Source organism: Notolepis coatsorum (genome assembly GCF_963971535.1).
Source record: "Notolepis coatsorum genome assembly, chromosome: 14".
Lineage (NCBI taxonomy): Eukaryota > Metazoa > Chordata > Actinopteri > Aulopiformes > Paralepididae > Notolepis > Notolepis coatsorum.
The window spans coordinates 37,800,189-37,818,676 of record NC_140178.1 but is presented as its reverse complement, the minus strand read 5'-3'; the positions used below and the strand labels follow the sequence as shown (position 1 = coordinate 37,818,676).

Here is an 18,488-nt window from a genome sequence, read left to right as displayed (position 1 = left end):
GACTCTCTGGTCCAGACTGGCAGTATTTCAGGAGGAAAAGAGCCACAAAAGACAAAGATGACCAAACTCGGTTGAGAGATTAAAAGAAACGAATAAAAACGAATCTGCGATAGAAATGTACAGAAAATGTACCTATGAACTAGGGCTGACCTCGACTAGTTGAGTAGTCAACTAATCGATCAAAAGGAGCCGTAGTTGACTGCCAATCTCTGCTTAATGTCTGATTGGGCTGTGTGTGTGTGTGTGGGGGGGGGGGGGGGGGGGTGCTTAATGTCTGATTTAAGTTACATTTTAAAGTTTACTTTTTGGATTTGTGAGAGATATTTTTCTACTCTCTTAGACCGGAGGAACAACATGTATGAATTCTGAAATTGGGTGTAGTTCCCCTTTGAAGTCTCCATCGCTTTGCACCTGAGACACCATCTGTCCCTGTTTTTAGATGTCAACACCTCATGGACTGGCAACGTCACTAACTCACTCGGTCACTCACACAGTCAGTCAGTCAGTCACTCATAGCCTTGTTGATCGTTTGACAGGTGAATAAGGGACAGCCCTTAACGTAGCCTGGTTATAATTCAGTTTAGATAAGGTGTCTAATTTGCAACTGAATGTTATTCTTTGCATACAAAAGGTTTTCCCACACAATGTTAAGATTTATAAATGTGGCCCAATTTCTGTCTATGAATATAATCATGCCTTTTCACGCTTGTTAAAGGGAAATTTCACCGCATAGCAACATTAAACATCTACCAAATTGAGGCATAACTGATATCTCTATGTGGCTTGTGCCAAAGCTGCTCAGAAATACCAGCAGTGGACGGTGCTAATTCGGTAGAATTATATGTCATAATGAATGACACGTAGATCTACCTTCACTACATTTTTAAGAACTGCACAAATGGAGTTTTCTGATACCTCAATCGTCTCTCGATCAGCTTCCCACTCGCTCTCTCTCGCCAGGTAATGGAGTAGCAAGGAGTAAAAGCGCAGCCCTCCCTTCCTTGTGTGTGTTTGGTAGGAGTGCCAACCTTTGACTGGCATTGTCTGAGGCCCACCCTTTTTCCCCCTCGATGTAGTCCTTTGTAAAGCAGGAGGCTGGAGCATAATGTAGTAGTTTAAGGGCTATATCTCTGGCCTCTGTACATAGCTGGCCGTGGGCTCATTTCACTCTAGTAAAGCAACCGTTCTATAAAGAAGAGACCCAGAGTAGAATTCCTCTTTTAAAGCACATCATTCAATATTGTACAATCTATTAAGATGCTTCACCTAATTAAATTCACTATCTGAACCTTCCCCAACCATCCCACTCCACTGACACATGCCTTCTCTATTTAAACGACCACATCAAACAAGAGGTGGACGCGGGCAAATACTGCGGCATGGTCATGCTGGACCTACAAAAGGCCTTCGACACTGTCAATCACACCATTCTGATTGACAAGCTAAAAGCAATTGGTTTTGATAGTCTATCAGTGAGCTGGATGCAATCCTACCTGGAGGGGAGAGAGCAGATGGTGGAGGTAAACGGTACCCTATCCCCCCCCCCCTCACAGTAAGCTGTGGTGTTCCACAAGGAAGCATACTAGGTCCGCTACTGTTCCTAATTTATGCAAATGACATGTCATCAGCTTGTGACTGCAACTTGTTCCTGTTTGCGGACGACTCAGCCCTGCTGGTCTCTGACAAGAACAAGTTACAGGGTGAAAAAACCCTCAGCTCAGAACTAGGCAAAATATGCATATGGCTCGCTGATAACAAACTATCATTACACATGGGCAAAACAGAGTCCATTCTCTTCGGTTCAAATAACAAACTCAGCAAGACCGACGGCTTCTCAGTTACAGTGGGTGACAATATTGTCGAAAGACGAAATTACCTACCTGGGCTCCATCCTAGAGGCAAATCTTTCCTGTGACAAAATGGCATCCAATGTAATAAAAAAAAGTCAACCAACAAACTCGATTCTTGTACCGGATCTCCTCACTGGTAAACAAGAATACCCTGAAGACTCTGGCAGGAGCACTCATTCAAGGGTACTACGACTATGCTTGCACCTCATGGTACCAAAGCACCTCAAAGGCGCTAAAAACAAAATTGCAAACATCTCAAAACAAACTGGTCAGACTACTGCTTGACCTTACACCTAGAACCCACCTCACCCCTGCCCACTTTGACAACCTAGGATGGCTTAGAGTAGACGACAGAGTACAGCAACTTGCAATGGGCCTGGTCTACAAGATACACTACACGACCAAGGTACCCATGTACATGTCAAAATACTTCCCAAAGGTCAGTGAATACCATGATCACAACACCAGAGGGAGCTCCACAAATCATGTTAAACCCAGATTCGGCTCTAACAAGGGACTAAACACCTTTCGCAATTATGCCACATCAATGTGGAACGCCCTACCCAAAGCTGTAAAGGAATGTGAATCACTACCCATGTGGTATCCTTGACTGTGTATTTCATAACTAATATGTGTGAATAATTAGAGAAAACCATAATGCAAAAGCCAGGTGTACCTTTTTAACAGCAGGATTTACAGTGCTAAGTAAGGAAGTGATACTGGGGTTACAGAAAACAGTCATTTCAACAAACCCCCACTCGTGTGACTGAGGATTGTATGTAAATGTGGTCACACTCAGCTGAGAGCAGAGTTCAGCAGCAGACAGCTGAACAGATTACAGGCAGAGAAACAGAGGTCTGGTCACAGACCTAACTTGCTTTTGCTAAAGGTTCATGGAAACTAATTCACAAACAAGATCATATTAATTAAACTGACTTAGTAGATAAAGGGTATTTGAATATCATTTAGAATGTCAAACTGGTTATTTAAGTAATAATGCTATTTCACCCTGGTTGTAAAGCTTGCTAGAATCTAAACGTTAGAACTATAAATTCAGTCTGGGAAAAAGCAGGCTTGTGATACTTTATATAGGAAATCTGGTATTAAAATATAGACAAACTCCACATTGGGTTAATGCTGAATACATATGTAACTTCTTACATTTAAGGTACAGATTAGAAAAGGTTTTAGTGTTAAACTGTCCATTCATCAAAAAGCCACATGAAGACCCCCCGCTGTTGATACTGGAAGAAGACCCAGAGGAGGAAGACAGGGAGGGGGGCAGACCGCCCCCAGAAGACAAACCTGATTGGACCAAAACGTACTACTAGACTGCTATTATTGGTGGATATCAGGGTATATAATAGAAAAAGGCAGTGTTAGAGAGACAGGCCAGACACCCCACCAGGGGGTTCTGTGTCTCTCTCCACCACCCATCCAGAGAATGCTGCCATTTCATGTGAGTAAAATCATGGACCCATTATGGTTGGATAGAGTAACATGTACAGATTCCTATCTGTTTGACCAGGTTTACTCATGTGAAATGCTCAGTAAGATTCTCTATTTCATTGATGTTAACATGACTACTGTTTTATGTACAGACTGGGTTTGATGTGCAAACCTTATTAATCCTTTGTACAACGTGTTTTGATGTACTATGAAATAATCCTTGTATGTAAACAACAACCTTCTAATTCACTCTGAGCCCTTTGGCAAAATAAATCATATGAGTTTTAAACTATAGCGCTGTTGTCTGGCTGCACAAGCTTATTTCTCTACTGGCTATATTTGAAGTCAGATGAGGAGACCATTCTATCATTATGATCCTTCTTCCTTTCCAGATAGCAACCTCATTGTACTGTAAATAACCTTAGATATTGATTAGAATATACGACACCCACTTTCAAAAACACTCTCAAAAAACACCTACGGGAGACTGCAATTCGAAACTTGCCCCTGTAAATGTCCTAACACAACCCCCTCCAATGTACAGTAAAAATGACCAAGTATGGTCTTGTCAATATTCCAATGTAGTTTTGCTTGTACAGTTGTACAGTGTCCCCCACCCACCCCTCCTACCCAACCCCCCCCCCCCCCACTCCCCCCCATTATAGATGTAGCAGTACTGTATCTGTGTCATATATGTCATATATGTTACGATGAATTGAAAATGGGGGACCCTGATGTAAACACACATAGACGCAGACGGGAGAGTCGATCAAAGCAGACACTGGTCCCCCAAGTCAAATCATACGTATATCTGCTCTACCCATTTCATAACAGGTGATAATAAGGAACAAATATTTTATTTTTTTTGATCCACTTTTTCTCCCATTTTTAAATTTTTCTCCCATCCCAATTTTTCATATCGTCCAATTCAACCCTCCCCTGTCTTCGAACGTTGTTTCTTGCCTCCCACAAGCCGGCTGCAATGTGGACTAAGTCATACATAGCACGAGTCCCCTCCGGTACTCGAGGTAACAGCCGTCGCATCTTTTCACCTGCGCGGCTCGATCTTTCAGCGTCAGGGGTCTGGGCTTTGGAGGGGCCCCGCCCCCGTCGCTTCTTGATTCTACTGCGCAGGCGCACCAACCGACCTGTAGGAGTCGCTGTCCACAACGCCCGATCCCCACCCTTCAGTTTCCCTCCCCGTAATACGGCCAATGTGTATTACTGTGGACGACCAGCTTCGAGCCTAGTCTCTAGCATTCGTTGCGAGCGCCTTGCCCACTGCGCCACGTAGCCGCGCCACCGAAGATATCTTTAATGCATTTACAGAGTGTTTTGATGAAAACACTTGTCATCAATGGTTTACTCTTCAATATCAATTACACAGTCAGTCGAGCTATAAAGCCCATATCAAACAAACAAGGACAAAGACGCTGTACATTATTTAGGAAACAAAGAGTCATGATTGTTCCATGAAATCCTTCAGCCTGCGATGTAGAAAGCTCTCTTCACCCAAAAATATTAAAAAGAATTAATCTAATCATGACATATAAGACATACATGACATACAGATATACAGTACTGTTACATTTGTGACATACAAGATATGCAAATATACAGTACTGTTAAACAGATCCTAACAGTAAATATATACATACGAGGGGGAGGGAAATGTACATTAGGAGGGGGTGGGAGTGGGAGGGTGTTCGGACATTCACAGAGATCCTAACAGAAAATATATACTAGGGGGAGGAGACTGTACATTGGGAGGCGGGGGGGGGGGGGTTGGACATTTACAGGGGCCAGTTTCGAATTGCAGCCTCCCGTCCGTAGGTGCTCTTTGAGAGCGGTTTTGAAGGTGGATGACTGTTGGTCATAATGTGACCTCAGTCTGAACAGTCATGTCGGAATTCATAGGACTTTTACCCACTCTAGATTGACATTCATCAAAATTCTGTGCTGGCGGGAATCCTCGCCCCCACTATCATCTGCTCACGAAATAGTTGGCCTCCACTGCAACTTATAAATTAAACCATAAATTGTGACTTCAGTGTCACTTTCATCTTCCTTATTGTTCATTTGCGCATGCGGGTCAGTTAATTTACTATAAGTTTTGCATTTGTAGCACCCTGAAAATATGGCTATTATTCAGAAGTGCTGACTTGCCTTTTATCTCCCCTGGTGCACCAAGACATACTAACTAGTGTCCATTAATATTCCCTCGAACAATGACGCAGACTTCTCCTTCTTCTACCGGCTGGAATATGGATTATGAACAGTAACACTGGGCCATATTCTTTCATCCAGTGCTTCCCTGTGGGGCTAGTTTGCGGTACCAGCAGGGGGCGCGGTGGCAGGCAGAGAGCGTACGAGAGAGAGACGGGAAAGGAAGCAAGCCAATGGAGACGGAAGGGGGGAGAACGAGCCTCTTCGACTTGGATGTGATCGGTCGTGTCTTGACGGAGCCCCGTGGTGTACCACACGGGTGAACGTATTGAACTTGAGTATATTACGGGTTATCCTATAAAAGTAACCATAGGGGAGCGTTGCATGTTTTCCCTACTGAATAACCCTAGTGATACAACGAGTTATCCTAGAAGAAATGCGGTATAGCCAAGTGTGGCTTAAGTTAAAGATATTCCCTCTAGTGAGGTGCCCCGCCAGCGTGGCTTGAAGAAGACCGGTGTTTAGAGACACCCTGCGTCATTATATATCACGGCTAGCAGGAGGGCTGTTTGGGACCCTAAGAGTAGCTTCAGTTAAGGTAGGGCCAGGGTGTTGCTGCGCGTCTATCCAGCACCGGCCGTCAACAACCAGTCTTCGCCGGCGTGGATGTCTGCTCTGCACCGGCGGTCTTCAGCCCAGCACGGGAGTTCTTCCCGTCCAGCAGAGGCGCCATCATCCAGCACACGCTCCCAGCCCGCTACTGCTTCCTCTGCTCCAGCCCCGCTTGCTAGTGCCCGTGACGAGAGCGTTCGATGCCATCTTGCTACCCCGAACAGTGGTGGCGCGGCGAGGACGCCATCTTGGTTGAGTACAGTAGAGCGCCAGTGCTCCGGATCTTATTGCACAGTACACAGTGTAATGCGGCCTACGGGCGAAGCTAACGTTGCTAAATCCAGTTCATAGGGGTACCCCATACACATTATATGCCAGCATTAGTATAGGACTTTTGTTTTGGTACAGTGGGCCCACATTTTTTATTTCCTTTGAGTGTGATGACGTGTTGGTTCTTTAATAATAATTTCCCATCTAATCAACCCTTTCCCAGTGGGGAGGGTACAGACCTGAGGTATTATTCCTACCATATAATTAAAGCCTGATAGAGGTATTATACATGGTACTGACCCAGACGTGGGTGATGAGTCAAATACATTAAAGTATATTATTCCTGGTGCTAACACAGAGGTGTGTGTAGAATATACGTGTACATAAGGTATTGAGTTACAACTGAGCAGTAGTAGGATTTCATTCCATTGGACCACTCCTATTAAACCTTTGTACTCAAACGTACCAATTAACATAAAAACATTAGATGGGATTCTGTGTGCGTGTCCATTACTGTGCACAGTATTAGCTATTTTGGTGTGGGTAATGCTACTATAATTTCTTTTTTTTTTTAAACTTTGGCCATTCCCCTGGCTCTTTTATGTGTTTATCACATTTATACTGGTCAAGGATGACCGACAGAAACAGGCTGAAAGGGTTCAGATGGGGGGGAAGACACTCTGGAAAAGGCACGGCTGCAGTCGGGATTCGAACTCGCTAAGCCCCAGATCCGTGACGAGCACGGTTGTCCACGGTGCTGAAATAGCGCTTGCGGTACGTGGTGAGCTACTGGAGCTCCCCAATGCTACTACAATTAACCCCTTCCTATTCCACCTTTCCCTTTTTATTGTAAGGTTTCTAGTGTCACTGAGGGAGGGTACTGCTTGCGGGGGGAACCAAGTTATTTATTTACAATTCAGTCACTAGGTGTGGGAGGGTTAAAGGAGTAATTGGGGGAGGTGAGAGCGTGTTGGGGAGTACTGCTGACCGCCCTGCTGCAGGGGAGGAAGACCAGAGTACCAGACCAGGTTGGTAAATCCCGGGCCCCATCCACTCCCACTGCCAGCCTCCAGTTGAAGCTCCAGACCCAAAGACGGAGGTGCAGTCAGACGGAGCTCTACTGTGTCTTGCTACCCAGTGACTGTGCACACCCGTTCCCACGAAGCAGGGATAATCCACCCTGCTACACATTGTTAACTTAGCCTTTGATTTCTTGCAGCTGTGAATCCTACCAATATCGCCACCTTCTTAAAATAATGGCTTAAAAGTCATATTTTCAAGTTTAGAGAAACTGAACCAAATATAGAATATATTATATTGATTAATCATTTCACAACTATAGTAGGAGGAACAGCATGATCATCTGAATTAAGAATGTAGGCAATGTTACCAGAGAGGTGACCACTGGCCAGCATCATGAAGAGATGACAACAATACAAATAAAAGGTGACATGATAAACCGTTATTTTAACACTTTAATCGCCGAAAACGCTGGAACTCGTCTTTCCCCGCCATGCTCATTCTGCCGAAGACGCCGTAACATGTCTTTGATATCAATATTTCAAAAATCTGTGATCGAAATCATATTTCTCCTCCAGGGACCTGAGATATACTGCTGAGCTCCACTCAACTGTCTAACGGTTCAAGAACGCCATCTGGTGGCCGATCGGCAGATCGGCCAACAGGAAGTGACGCGCCAAACAGGAAGTGCTCATCCATATTTCGTCCGGGCACTCACGATCGTTAGCCGGACTCCATCTCGACACACTGGATAATCAATCGCTCGCCCTAACTCAATAAACAACGTTATTTGGACGTATATAGTATTATACAACCTGGAAATGGTTAATCTAGATCAACATCCCATAATCGAAAACTGTCTACTCCAAGCTGATCGTCCAACGGCGCGAGGAAGATACGGTAAGATCCAGCGTTATTTTCCAACGTGTTCTTTACTAACTGCTCTGATGACCATATGACCCACACTAGATGAATGATATAACATTGCCCACGGAATTATAAACGACCCCCCGCCCATCCGGTCAACATCAGATGATACGTAGTAACTTCTAGAAGTACCTCCAGTTGAAATTTTTTATCTGGCACCGATCGCTACCAAACTGTATTTGATCATCAATATAATGCATTTGGGGCTATAAATCAAGTTCTGGAGAAAGCTGCAGAAAACGATAAAAACATACTTATACTTTAGACCATATTTTAGTATGAATATGTGAATGAAAAAGTATAACGTTGCTACACCCTGAACAATAGATATAGGACATTGAATGGACCATAATAATGTCAATTTAGCAATAGAATTTAAAAAGTTATAGCCCTGCAAAGAAGGGGAACTTCTCCATAGACAAATAGAGCTGGCTAGGGATGGTAAATTATGAATTTAACCATGGCGATCAAAGTGTTAAGAACCGTTGTTTTTATGTTTTCCAACATATTATCACCACATAGACTGCCGCAACACTTCCGGTATTTTGAGCTCATGGGAGAGAGGGGGGGGGGGATTGATTGATTGATTGATTGAAAACTTTATTAACAGATTTCAGCTCAATACACACAATTGTTAAGGGGATGCAGACCAGAGAAAGACTTTCGTCTTGTTTACATCAGGGTCCCCCATTTTCAATTCATCAGGACATATATATGACATACATGACATACAGATAGACAGTACTGCTACATCTATACATTTATGACATACCAGATTTGCAAATACAGTACTGTTTGTGATACAAAAAGAGTCCAGAAAAGGGAGTATATACATTTGACGTAAAAACTGTACATTGGAGGAGGTTGGGTGGGGTTGTGTGGGGGGGTTGGGCGGAGGGGTTGGGGGGGGGGAAACACTGTACAACTGTACAAGCAAAACTGTACATTGGGATATTGACAATCATACTAGGTAATTTACATTGGAGGGGGTTGGGGGGGGGGGAAACACTGTACAAACAAGCAAAACTGTACATTGGGGGGGGGGGGGACACTGTACAAACAGGCAAAACTGTACATTGGAATATTGACAACCATACTAGGTAAATTACTGTACATTGGAGGGGGTTGGGTTAGGACATTTACAGGGGCCAGTTTCGAATTGCAGTCTCCCGTAGGTGTTCCTTGAGAGTGGTTTTGAAAGTGGGTAGTGATTCACATTCCTTTACAGCTTTGGGTAGGGCGTTCCACATGATTGATTGATTGATTGAAAACTTTATTAACAGATTGCAGAATGGGTACAGTACAGTACAGCTCAATACATACAATTGTTAAGGGGATGCAGACCAGAGAAAGGCTTTCGTCTTGTTTACATCAGGGTCCCCCATTTTCAATTCATCGTAATTGATTGATTGATTGAAAACTTTATTAACAGATTGCAGAATGGGTACAATACAGTACAGCTCAATACACACAATTGTTAAGGGGATGCAGACCAGAGAAAGACTTTCGTCTTGTTTACATCAGGGTCCCCCATTTTCAATTCATCAGGACATATATGACATACATGACATACAGATAGTCAGTACTGCTACATCTATACATTTATGACATACCAGATTTGCAAATACAGTACTGTTTGTGATACAGAAGGAGTCAAGAAAAGGGAGTATATACATTTGACGTAGAAACTGTACATTGGAGGAGGTTGGGTGGGGGGGGTTGGGTACACTGGGATATTGACAACCATACTGGGTAATTTACATTGGAGGTGGTTGGGGGGGGGGGGCACACTGTATAAACAAGCAAAACTGTACATTGAGGGGTAACATATATGACATACATGACATACAGATAGACAGTACTGCTACATCTATATATTTATGACATACCATATTTGTAAATACAGTACTGTTTGTGATACAAAGAGAGCCCAGAAAAAAAAAGTATATACATTTGCCGTAGAAACTGTACATTGGATTGGGTAGGTGGGGGGGGGACTGTACATTGATTGATTGATTGATTGATTGATTGAAAACTTTATTAACAGATTGCAGAATGGGTACAATACAGTACAGCTCAATACACACAATTGTTAAGGGGATGCAGACCAGAGAAAGACTTTCGTCTTGTTTACATCAGGGTCCCCCATTTTCAATTCATCAGGACATATATGACATACATGACATACAGATAGTCAGTACTGCTACATCTATACATCTATGACATACCAGATTTGCAAATACAGTACTGTTTGTGATACAGAAGGAGTCAAGAAAAGGGAGTATATACATTTGACGTAGAAACTGTACATTGGAGGAGGTTGGGTGGGGGGGGTTGGGTACACTGGGATACTGACAACCACACTGGGCAACCTACATTGGAGGTGGGGGGGGGGGGGGGGGGGGCTGTTAATTACATTGGAGGGGGGGGCAGGGGGTTAAAATGAATGAATGTTGATTAGAGCCTTGACGTAAGTGGTTGTAGCTACCATAGATATCTATGGTAGCTACGGCTAGCTCTAATCAACATTCATTCATTTTATCCCCCGGCGCTATCTTTACCCCCTCCCCCTCCCCTCCCCTCCCCCTCGGCCCTCACGAGCTCCATGTACTCGAAAGTGCAGAGGGACGTTGTCTGTCCGCCTAGCGTCTGTACTCCCATCAGTAGCACGCGCGCGCCTTTCTGTCCCCCACACCCCACCCTCTTGCGCGTGCTCGGGTCTCTCCGTAGTTTCCGTTTTGTTTCTTGAAGAGAGCGGAGAGGTGCTGAGCTACACGCCGCGCGCTGCACTGTCATCATTGTAGAGAGAGACTCGCATGGTCAGCGTCACCACACCGCCGACATTGATTTCAGCTGCACATTTGGTAAGCTCAGCTGGCAATTTAGTAAACAAACGAACGGCATTCAAACTAACTGAATGTGTAGCTCAGTGGACGAACGTCCTCTAGAAGTGTAATGTTCAGCGTCCCTTTTATGTGCCGGTCGCTTGTTTTAGCTAAATTGTTAGAGCTAAAATACAAATTGTTAGCTAAAACAAGCGACCGTTACATGTTAACCGTTACTGGCATGTTGCATTGAAACAGAATGTGTCTGGGGGCGTCCTGCACCTACCACGATGACAGACACAAAAACACCTCAGCGTGGTAAAGATGGCTTAGTGACCGAAGCCATTTCTTACTGACTTGACCACGCTGAGTTGTTTTTGTGTCTGTCATCATGGTAGGTGCAGCATGACGCCCCCAGTCACATCGTTTCAATGCAAGAGTTGCGGTCGCAGAGTCTGAACATTTGTTATTAATCTTTTCCGGTTGTACCATATGCGTTTTATGTTTTGTCAGTTTACTTGCCTCAACAAAATGTTGGCCTATTTAACTATAATAAGGGGTTCGCCATGCTCTCACTGCGCCATTTATAGGAGCATTTTAATTACTCTTTGTCTCTATCATCACATTACAGGCTAACTGTAGAGTTGGCGCAGATTACGTTTTGGACTAACAAAGGGTTCATAATCCGCCTGGGTTTGCAGTCATCAATGTGCATTCATCTTTTGTGCCACATAGAGCCATTGCTATCTGTCTGTTCTTGAATTGCAGTAAAAAATATGACGGATTTGCAATATTTAGGATCTTAGGTGGGGCGTGTGCCATAGAAGCCTTCAAGTCATATCTTGGCTAAATATTCCCAGAAGGATGTGTGCCTTTCAGCCATAAATATTATTTGTGTATGTCACATCACATCTAAATTATATAAACTGGGGTGGTATTTAACAAGATGCCAAATGCACCCGCCTGACCCCAATATGGCCTACCATAGCGACCTCTAGCGGATCACCAGGGCTATCATTCACCCTTTGCACCATTCCCCCCCATCCTAGGTTTGTGAAAACCATACTAGTGTAATGGTGGCTCTCGGGAGCTAAGCCTCCAGTAATTGCATAAAGAAAATTCGACTCCCCCTTGTCTCCCTCTCGGAAAACAAAGATGATCCACAGAGATTGAATAACACTTCTTGTTGAACTAGCCTGTTCTCTTCTCAGACATGGATCTTTTTCTTTTCACTATGAGGTCAGGTTCTTAAAAAAAAATGCTGTCATTCATGTGGGTGATGAAAGTGTTGACAGTGGAGTGAAACTGGTTTTTATAGCTGTTACTTATTGCAGATAATTCCTCCTAATTTTATCTTTTGGTCACAAATCCTTTAAATGTAATGACTGGAATTTGCTATATGCACATGCACACGTTATCATCTTTTCTTTGAGTACTCTTCCAAGCCTGAAATGTATATTTGGTTGTATCTCAATGGGATGAAGTCGTGAAATAGATTATATTGTGTAGAATTTTGGGATGATGTAGGATATGTAAGGCTACGTTCAGTTAGTGTCCCAATCTGTTTTATTTGCTCATATGTGACTCAAATATTTTATATATATGGGCCACTTTCATAATGTGGTCCTACATAAGATACAGGTCTGATCTTTTGCAATGCAACCTCAGTCTGAACAGTCTAGTCTCTAGAGTGACATTTGTCAAAATAATTGTACGTCCATCTTTTATTGTTCATTTGCGCATGCGGGTCAGTGGAAGTAAAACAAAATCTTATCTGTGTTATTGTAATTTGTTTCATATCATTAAATGTGATAAACAATTTTCTTATCTGAATAATGATGGAAAGCAAATATTATGCCATGGTCAGATTTCTCACAAAATGATTGCTGAAATGTTTTCAGTTTGATTTCTGTTTGCTACTGTATTACACTTCCCATTTACCCTGCAGCCTAATATGGTGAATATAAAGGTCCCTTTGAGCAGAGTACTTCACACTGGTAACATATTGAGATTCAAGAGACAGCAATTTTGGCTTTGCAGTATCTCTAAAGGAATATATCAATAGTCTGGTAATGTTGGTGGATTCAATTGCAAACTTTAAATGTACCGTGTTTAAAAGACATGTGACCACATGCAACCTTTCATGATATTAATATATAGTAGGGATGTCCGATTATCGGCCGATATTGGCATTAAAATGTGATATCGGAAAATATCGGTATCTCTTTTCAAAAAAGAATTTATATTTTTATTTTTTTTACATTTCTATAACCTTTATTTACCCAGGCAAGCAAGTAAGAACAAATTCTGATTTTATTTATTGTCAAAAGTATGCATAATGTTGTGTTAATTCCACAACAAGAGATATGTAATGTTAATTACCTGAAATTATTCCATTCCTGCATATATCGGTGTCGGTTGATATCGATATCGGAAATTAAGAGTTGGACTATATCGGTATCGGTAAAAAAGCAAATATCGAGCATCCCTAGTGTATATTTGTCCCAAAAGTTGTTGTGACTTACTCTAAACATTTGCTCTACATGTGAAATTTCCCCTAATCAACAGCTGTTCCCATAATTTACTATATTCACACGGTGGCCATTTTGCTCTTATGTCATGCTCGGGTTGGGATTCCTTTCCACCCTGGTTTCCTTTCCATTTCATGAGTTTAAGGAAACGACCAACTGTATAGAAGATGGATACGTAATAATAATGTATGATGTATATCATGCCAGTTAGGGTACCTTGTACTCTTTACGCATAGTATATTCAGATTTGAATTCTTTATTGCCCAAATGTATGTCTTTTTACTATTGCCCTGCCCATACCTGTGTCTCCCCTCCCCCCATGCTGCTATGACGCCTGAATTTCCCCAAGGGGATCAATAAAGGAATATCATATCTTATCTTAATTTCACTACTGTATAGGGGCGCTCCAGTAGCACACCACATAGCGCGCTGAGGTCCTGCCTTGACTCAAAAAAAGCTGAAAATGCTATAAATAAAAATCTTTCATTTCACTACTGTGTAACTTGGAGTATTAAGTGACATCGGGTACAATATTGTTTAAGTTCTATTTCATTATTTTGTTAATTTTTCTTCTTTCTTTCCCCCTTACACATGTTAGGTATATGGTGAAGCACAGAGCCTAATAGGAACCAAGACATGGATGCTGAACAGACCCACACGGTTTTAAATGCTGACTCAGAGCAGCAGGAGACCGCAATGGAAAATGTGGTTGTGTCCAAATTGGACACACCAGAGGAGTCTGAGAAGTCACCGGCCACAGTTGAAGAGAGCCTGCAATTATTATCTATAAGTCATGATGCAGAGCAGCTGCTGACCAACGGGAAAGAAACTGACAAGTTACCGGCGACGGTAACAGAATTGGTAAAACCATCGGAGGAGACCCCAAAGATGGAGACTGAAGACGACTTGCCAAAGGAAATGTCTGAACGAGAGACCTTACGAGACATGCCCCTTGAGAAGGAAATGGAAACACTGCTTGATGTAGTGACACGACAAGAAGCAGATGGGTCATGTGAGCCAAGTTCTGACCCAGTTACAGCACCCAACATAGAAGCAGAAACCACCAAGCTTGATCAGCAGCCAATCTCTGCGAACACCCCAGAAACTTTGCCTCTGGCAGAGAACGCCCCTGAACCGGAGCCAGAGAAATTGGCAGAAGCGGTCCCAGAGGCTGCTGAACGTTCTGAGCAAGCATTTATACCAGGTCCAGTCACACTGCAGCACCCAGAGGAACAGGAACAACTCGAGAAGGTAGAGGAAGTATCGGGACAAGCTGAGACTGCAATTGATACTCAGCCAGGAGAAGTTGTTAAAGAGGCAGACAACAATGTAGCAGATGAGCCCATGAAAGAGTTGGAACAAAATAAACCAGTAGAGGCCGCTGAGCTACCAAAGGTAGAAACGGAGAGACCAGAAGTTGGCTCAGTAGATTCAGCCGAATCTGAGGCTGTGAAGGAGGTGGTGTTGGATAAACCAGCAGGAACTGAAACTGTAAATGAAACACCTGTTGAGACTGAGAAGGAACCGGAGAACCTGGTAGAGGCTGAAGCGGTCAAGGGAGCAGAAGGTGAAAAAGAACAAGTCCCTGCTCCTGGCTCTCTATCCTTTGCTCTCCTGGAACAGGAGCAGACCAAAGATGTCCTGCGAACCTCTCGCACCCTCATTGTCCTCAGAGGCCTCCCTGGCAGTGGTAAGAGCCTCCTGGCACGTGCCATAGCTGATGGCTACCAAGACCTTTGCTCCATCTTCTGTGCTGATGACCATGGTATAAAACCAGAGAATCCGGAAGCATCTTCAAATGGCTACAAGGCTCTAGATGAGGCTGTGGTGGCTTGCTGTAGTGCAGGGCCGACTGCCTCTGTGGTGGTAGTGGTGGACGACACCAATCACACCCAGGATCGGCTGGCCCGCCTGGGCGAGATTGCAGAGCAACACCGGCTGGTGGCTGTGTTTTTGGAGCCTCGTACCGAATGGAACAGGGATTCATCTCAGTTGGCCAAGAGGACAGGACGTGGGTTAGAAGAGGACCAAATCCAAGCCATGAAAGGGCCACTTGAAGAGATGTCCCTCCCTCTTTACTTTGGTTGGTTTCTAGTCCCCAACATCCAGGACAAGGTCAGGTGTACCTCCATGGACTTCCTGAAAACGTTGGACACATTGGAGGCATTCAAAAAGCATGCAATAGACTGTGAGTGGACACTGAAAACTGTACTTCTTGTAATGCTAAATTAAATATACCAGATTTTCTGAACATCTGATACCTTGATTGTGAGACAACTGAGCTTTGCTTTGTTTTACAGTCACAGGGGAAGCTGAGAAGGAGGTAGACTTGGAGCAGTACTTCCAGGCCAAAGGAGTCCTCCATTGCACTACCAAATTCTGTGACTATGGCAATGCGGAGGGAGCAAAGGAGTATGCGGAGAAACCGGTAATTATGAATATATTGAGTTTGGATTTTCACAAAATTGTCACACATTGAATGTGACAGAGCTCCACTCTGTTTATTGGTGTAAATAGGATTTGCTCTAATTTGCAGTGTTCAGTAACTAGTAATTTCGTTCTTTTCCCCCACTTAGGCTGTGAAAGGGCTGTATGGTTCTGCATTCGAGCTGTCTCTGAGTGCCCTCTTTGTCACGCCTCGCACTGTCGGTGCCAAAGTGTCCCTCACTGACGACCAGCTGGTCCTCTGGCCAGATGATGCCAAGAAGGATGCGGAGTCCGTCGTCCCCTCGGCCGCCTCCCTGCCTTTGGGGAGCTGCGCCCACGTCACCCTGGGCTGCGCGGAGGGCGTGGAGCCCGTTCAGACGGGCCTGGATCTGCTTGAGATCCTAGCCCTGCAGCAGGGGGAGCTGGTGGTAGAGATGGAGCTCGGCTCCCTGGCCTATTACGGCAAAGGCCGGTGGCTGCTGAGTCTGAGGGAGCCCACCTCGGTCCAGGCCTGCTTCTCCAGCATGTATGGGCCCAAGAAGGCCGACCAGGCCAAGAAAGAGGCAGAGAAGAAGAAGAAGCCAAAGTGCACCATACTGTAAGGGGCAAAGGGTGGGGATGTGTAGCTTGGGATGACTGGTTAGATGAGGTTTTAGGTTTACCCTGTGGAAGGTTTGTGCGTTTGTGCTATGTTTTAGGGGTTCTGGAGTGTATTTGATTGCCCACCCTAAATCCACAAGCTTTGTGCCTTGTTCTGTTTATTTGCACCACAATCCAAGAGGCCTTCAGTCCACAGTTGGGGTCAATCTTGTTCAGTACCTTTTTGTCGTTCATATCGGTGCCAGAGTTGCAGTACGTTGCCATTTTCCTCCTAGAGGATTTGTTAGGTGAACTTTAGACCAAGGTAGTCCCGCTTCACTCCCTCACCATAAAAGTCTTGTCTGAAACTATAAGTTTCCCAGTGTCAGTGTTTCCCGTCTGCAAGTGTATTAAATATTTTCATTGCATGCATGTCCAGTTTAACAGTATAACGGCTTTATCATATTCCTAACACAATTTCTCCTCTGCTAAACTTAGCTCTGTGCCTCTGACAGAATTTTGTCAAAGTTTCCTGCAGTTTGGTGGTGCGTTGATGATGGGCAGCTGTGTGTGTCTTAAATGTAATTGTAGCATATGGGCCAAAGGTATATGTCTGATTTATGAAGTGTGCTAGAATGAATGTCATTCATAGAGGTCCTTCCTTCTAAACCTTTGTCCTATTTGGAAGGGAGAACACTGATGAATCTGACATTTCTTCTCCATTGGCTTGTTGCACTTGGTACTTGGTGCTGTGAATCCAAGTCCACATTTGGCAATCTTTTTTCTACTACGCAAGACCGCTCCATTGATCCCTTCCACCCCCACCCCACCCCCCTCCTACGAACAACACTTCATTTATCACATTCAGCTCGTTTTCCACTTTCAATGACTGTAGTTTTTTGTAAAGGCAAGTCCTGCTTGTGTAGCTCTTATGAATCACTATTTTTGCACTTGTTTTGTACACTTAATAAAGAAAAAATGCTTTGCTTCCAATCCAATTCATAATTTTGTCTACAATTCTTTCTGGTTTGCACTTACGGCTTGCTGACTGATGAGAAATATGTCTGCTTCGCTAAACGGTAACACCCCTGGGCAGAGTGCAGACCATGCTGTCCTGCAACAGGAGAAATCACAGATTCTAACACTTGTAGTTGCTAGTATGAGCCAGAAGATGGCATTGTCCAATGGTACATTATGATTGATAAGATCTCATAACCATTTTAAAGGTGCATGTTTATCTCGGATACCCAATGCATTATTATGATTACCCAATGCATCTATTTCTTAGAATATCTGTAAATGTTTTAGAAGTTAAATTACATTGAATGACCAGTTGTCTTGACTATGGGCCCTCATAAGCCCCCCTCCTTGTATAAGACATTAAGATAAGACAAAGTCTGGTAACCACCAAGATTTGATAACTGAGTGAGAGCAATGTGGCACTGGCAACGACATGCACGTTTCAACAAATTCCAGGCCCCATCCTGCTTAATCACCTATGGCCAACACTAGTTATAGCTATTACACACCAAAATTGTTATATTACTAAGAACTTGTGGTCACCAAAACAAAACACAAAAATAATGAGCACAAGGACAATTTGGACTCGTGCTCCACTGCTATAAATATCCATATTATTAACTTGACTGCAGGTAGGAAGGGGGACACTGGTATTGTATGTATACCACATATCTATCGTATACCAGATCAAGTGATTCCCTTATTGGCTACTGTATATATAAAGGTCTGTGTTATCCAATCAACGTTGGCGTTGAAGAAGCTCCCTCAACGAGCAGTGGGCGTGAACTCGGTGAAGCAACAGAGAGCGCGGT

At 43.7% G+C, this 18,488-nt stretch overlaps 1 protein-coding gene across 1 annotated transcript; it reads left to right on the top strand.

The window, feature by feature from the left end:
- Window positions 1–11,020: 11,020 nt before the first annotated feature.
- Window positions 11,021–17,647, top strand: cnp (2'',3''-cyclic nucleotide 3'' phosphodiesterase). The gene is made up of 4 exons (XM_084328518.1): window positions 11,021–11,158; window positions 14,249–15,838; window positions 15,951–16,078; window positions 16,227–17,647. The coding sequence occupies exons 2-4, from the start codon at window positions 14,287–14,289 to the stop codon at window positions 16,677–16,679; spliced, it is 2,133 nt and encodes a 710-aa protein (XP_084184644.1). The 5' UTR covers window positions 11,021–11,158; window positions 14,249–14,286; the 3' UTR covers window positions 16,680–17,647.
- The last annotated feature ends 841 nt before the right edge of the window (window positions 17,648–18,488 follow it).

What these genes read in the sequence shown, in the direction of transcription:
- cnp (XM_084328518.1), top strand. Translation starts at nt 14,287, where the DNA reads ATGGATGCTGAACAGACCCACACGGTTTTAAATGCTGACTCAGAGCAG. An exon ending in CAAAAAGCATGCAATAGACT is followed by an intron (nt 15,839 to 15,950) that starts GTGAGTGGACAC and finishes TTTGTTTTACAG; the next exon opens with TCACAGGGGAAGCTGAGAAG. An exon ending in AGGAGTATGCGGAGAAACCG is followed by an intron (nt 16,079 to 16,226) that starts GTAATTATGAAT and finishes TCCCCCACTTAG; the next exon opens with GCTGTGAAAGGGCTGTATGG.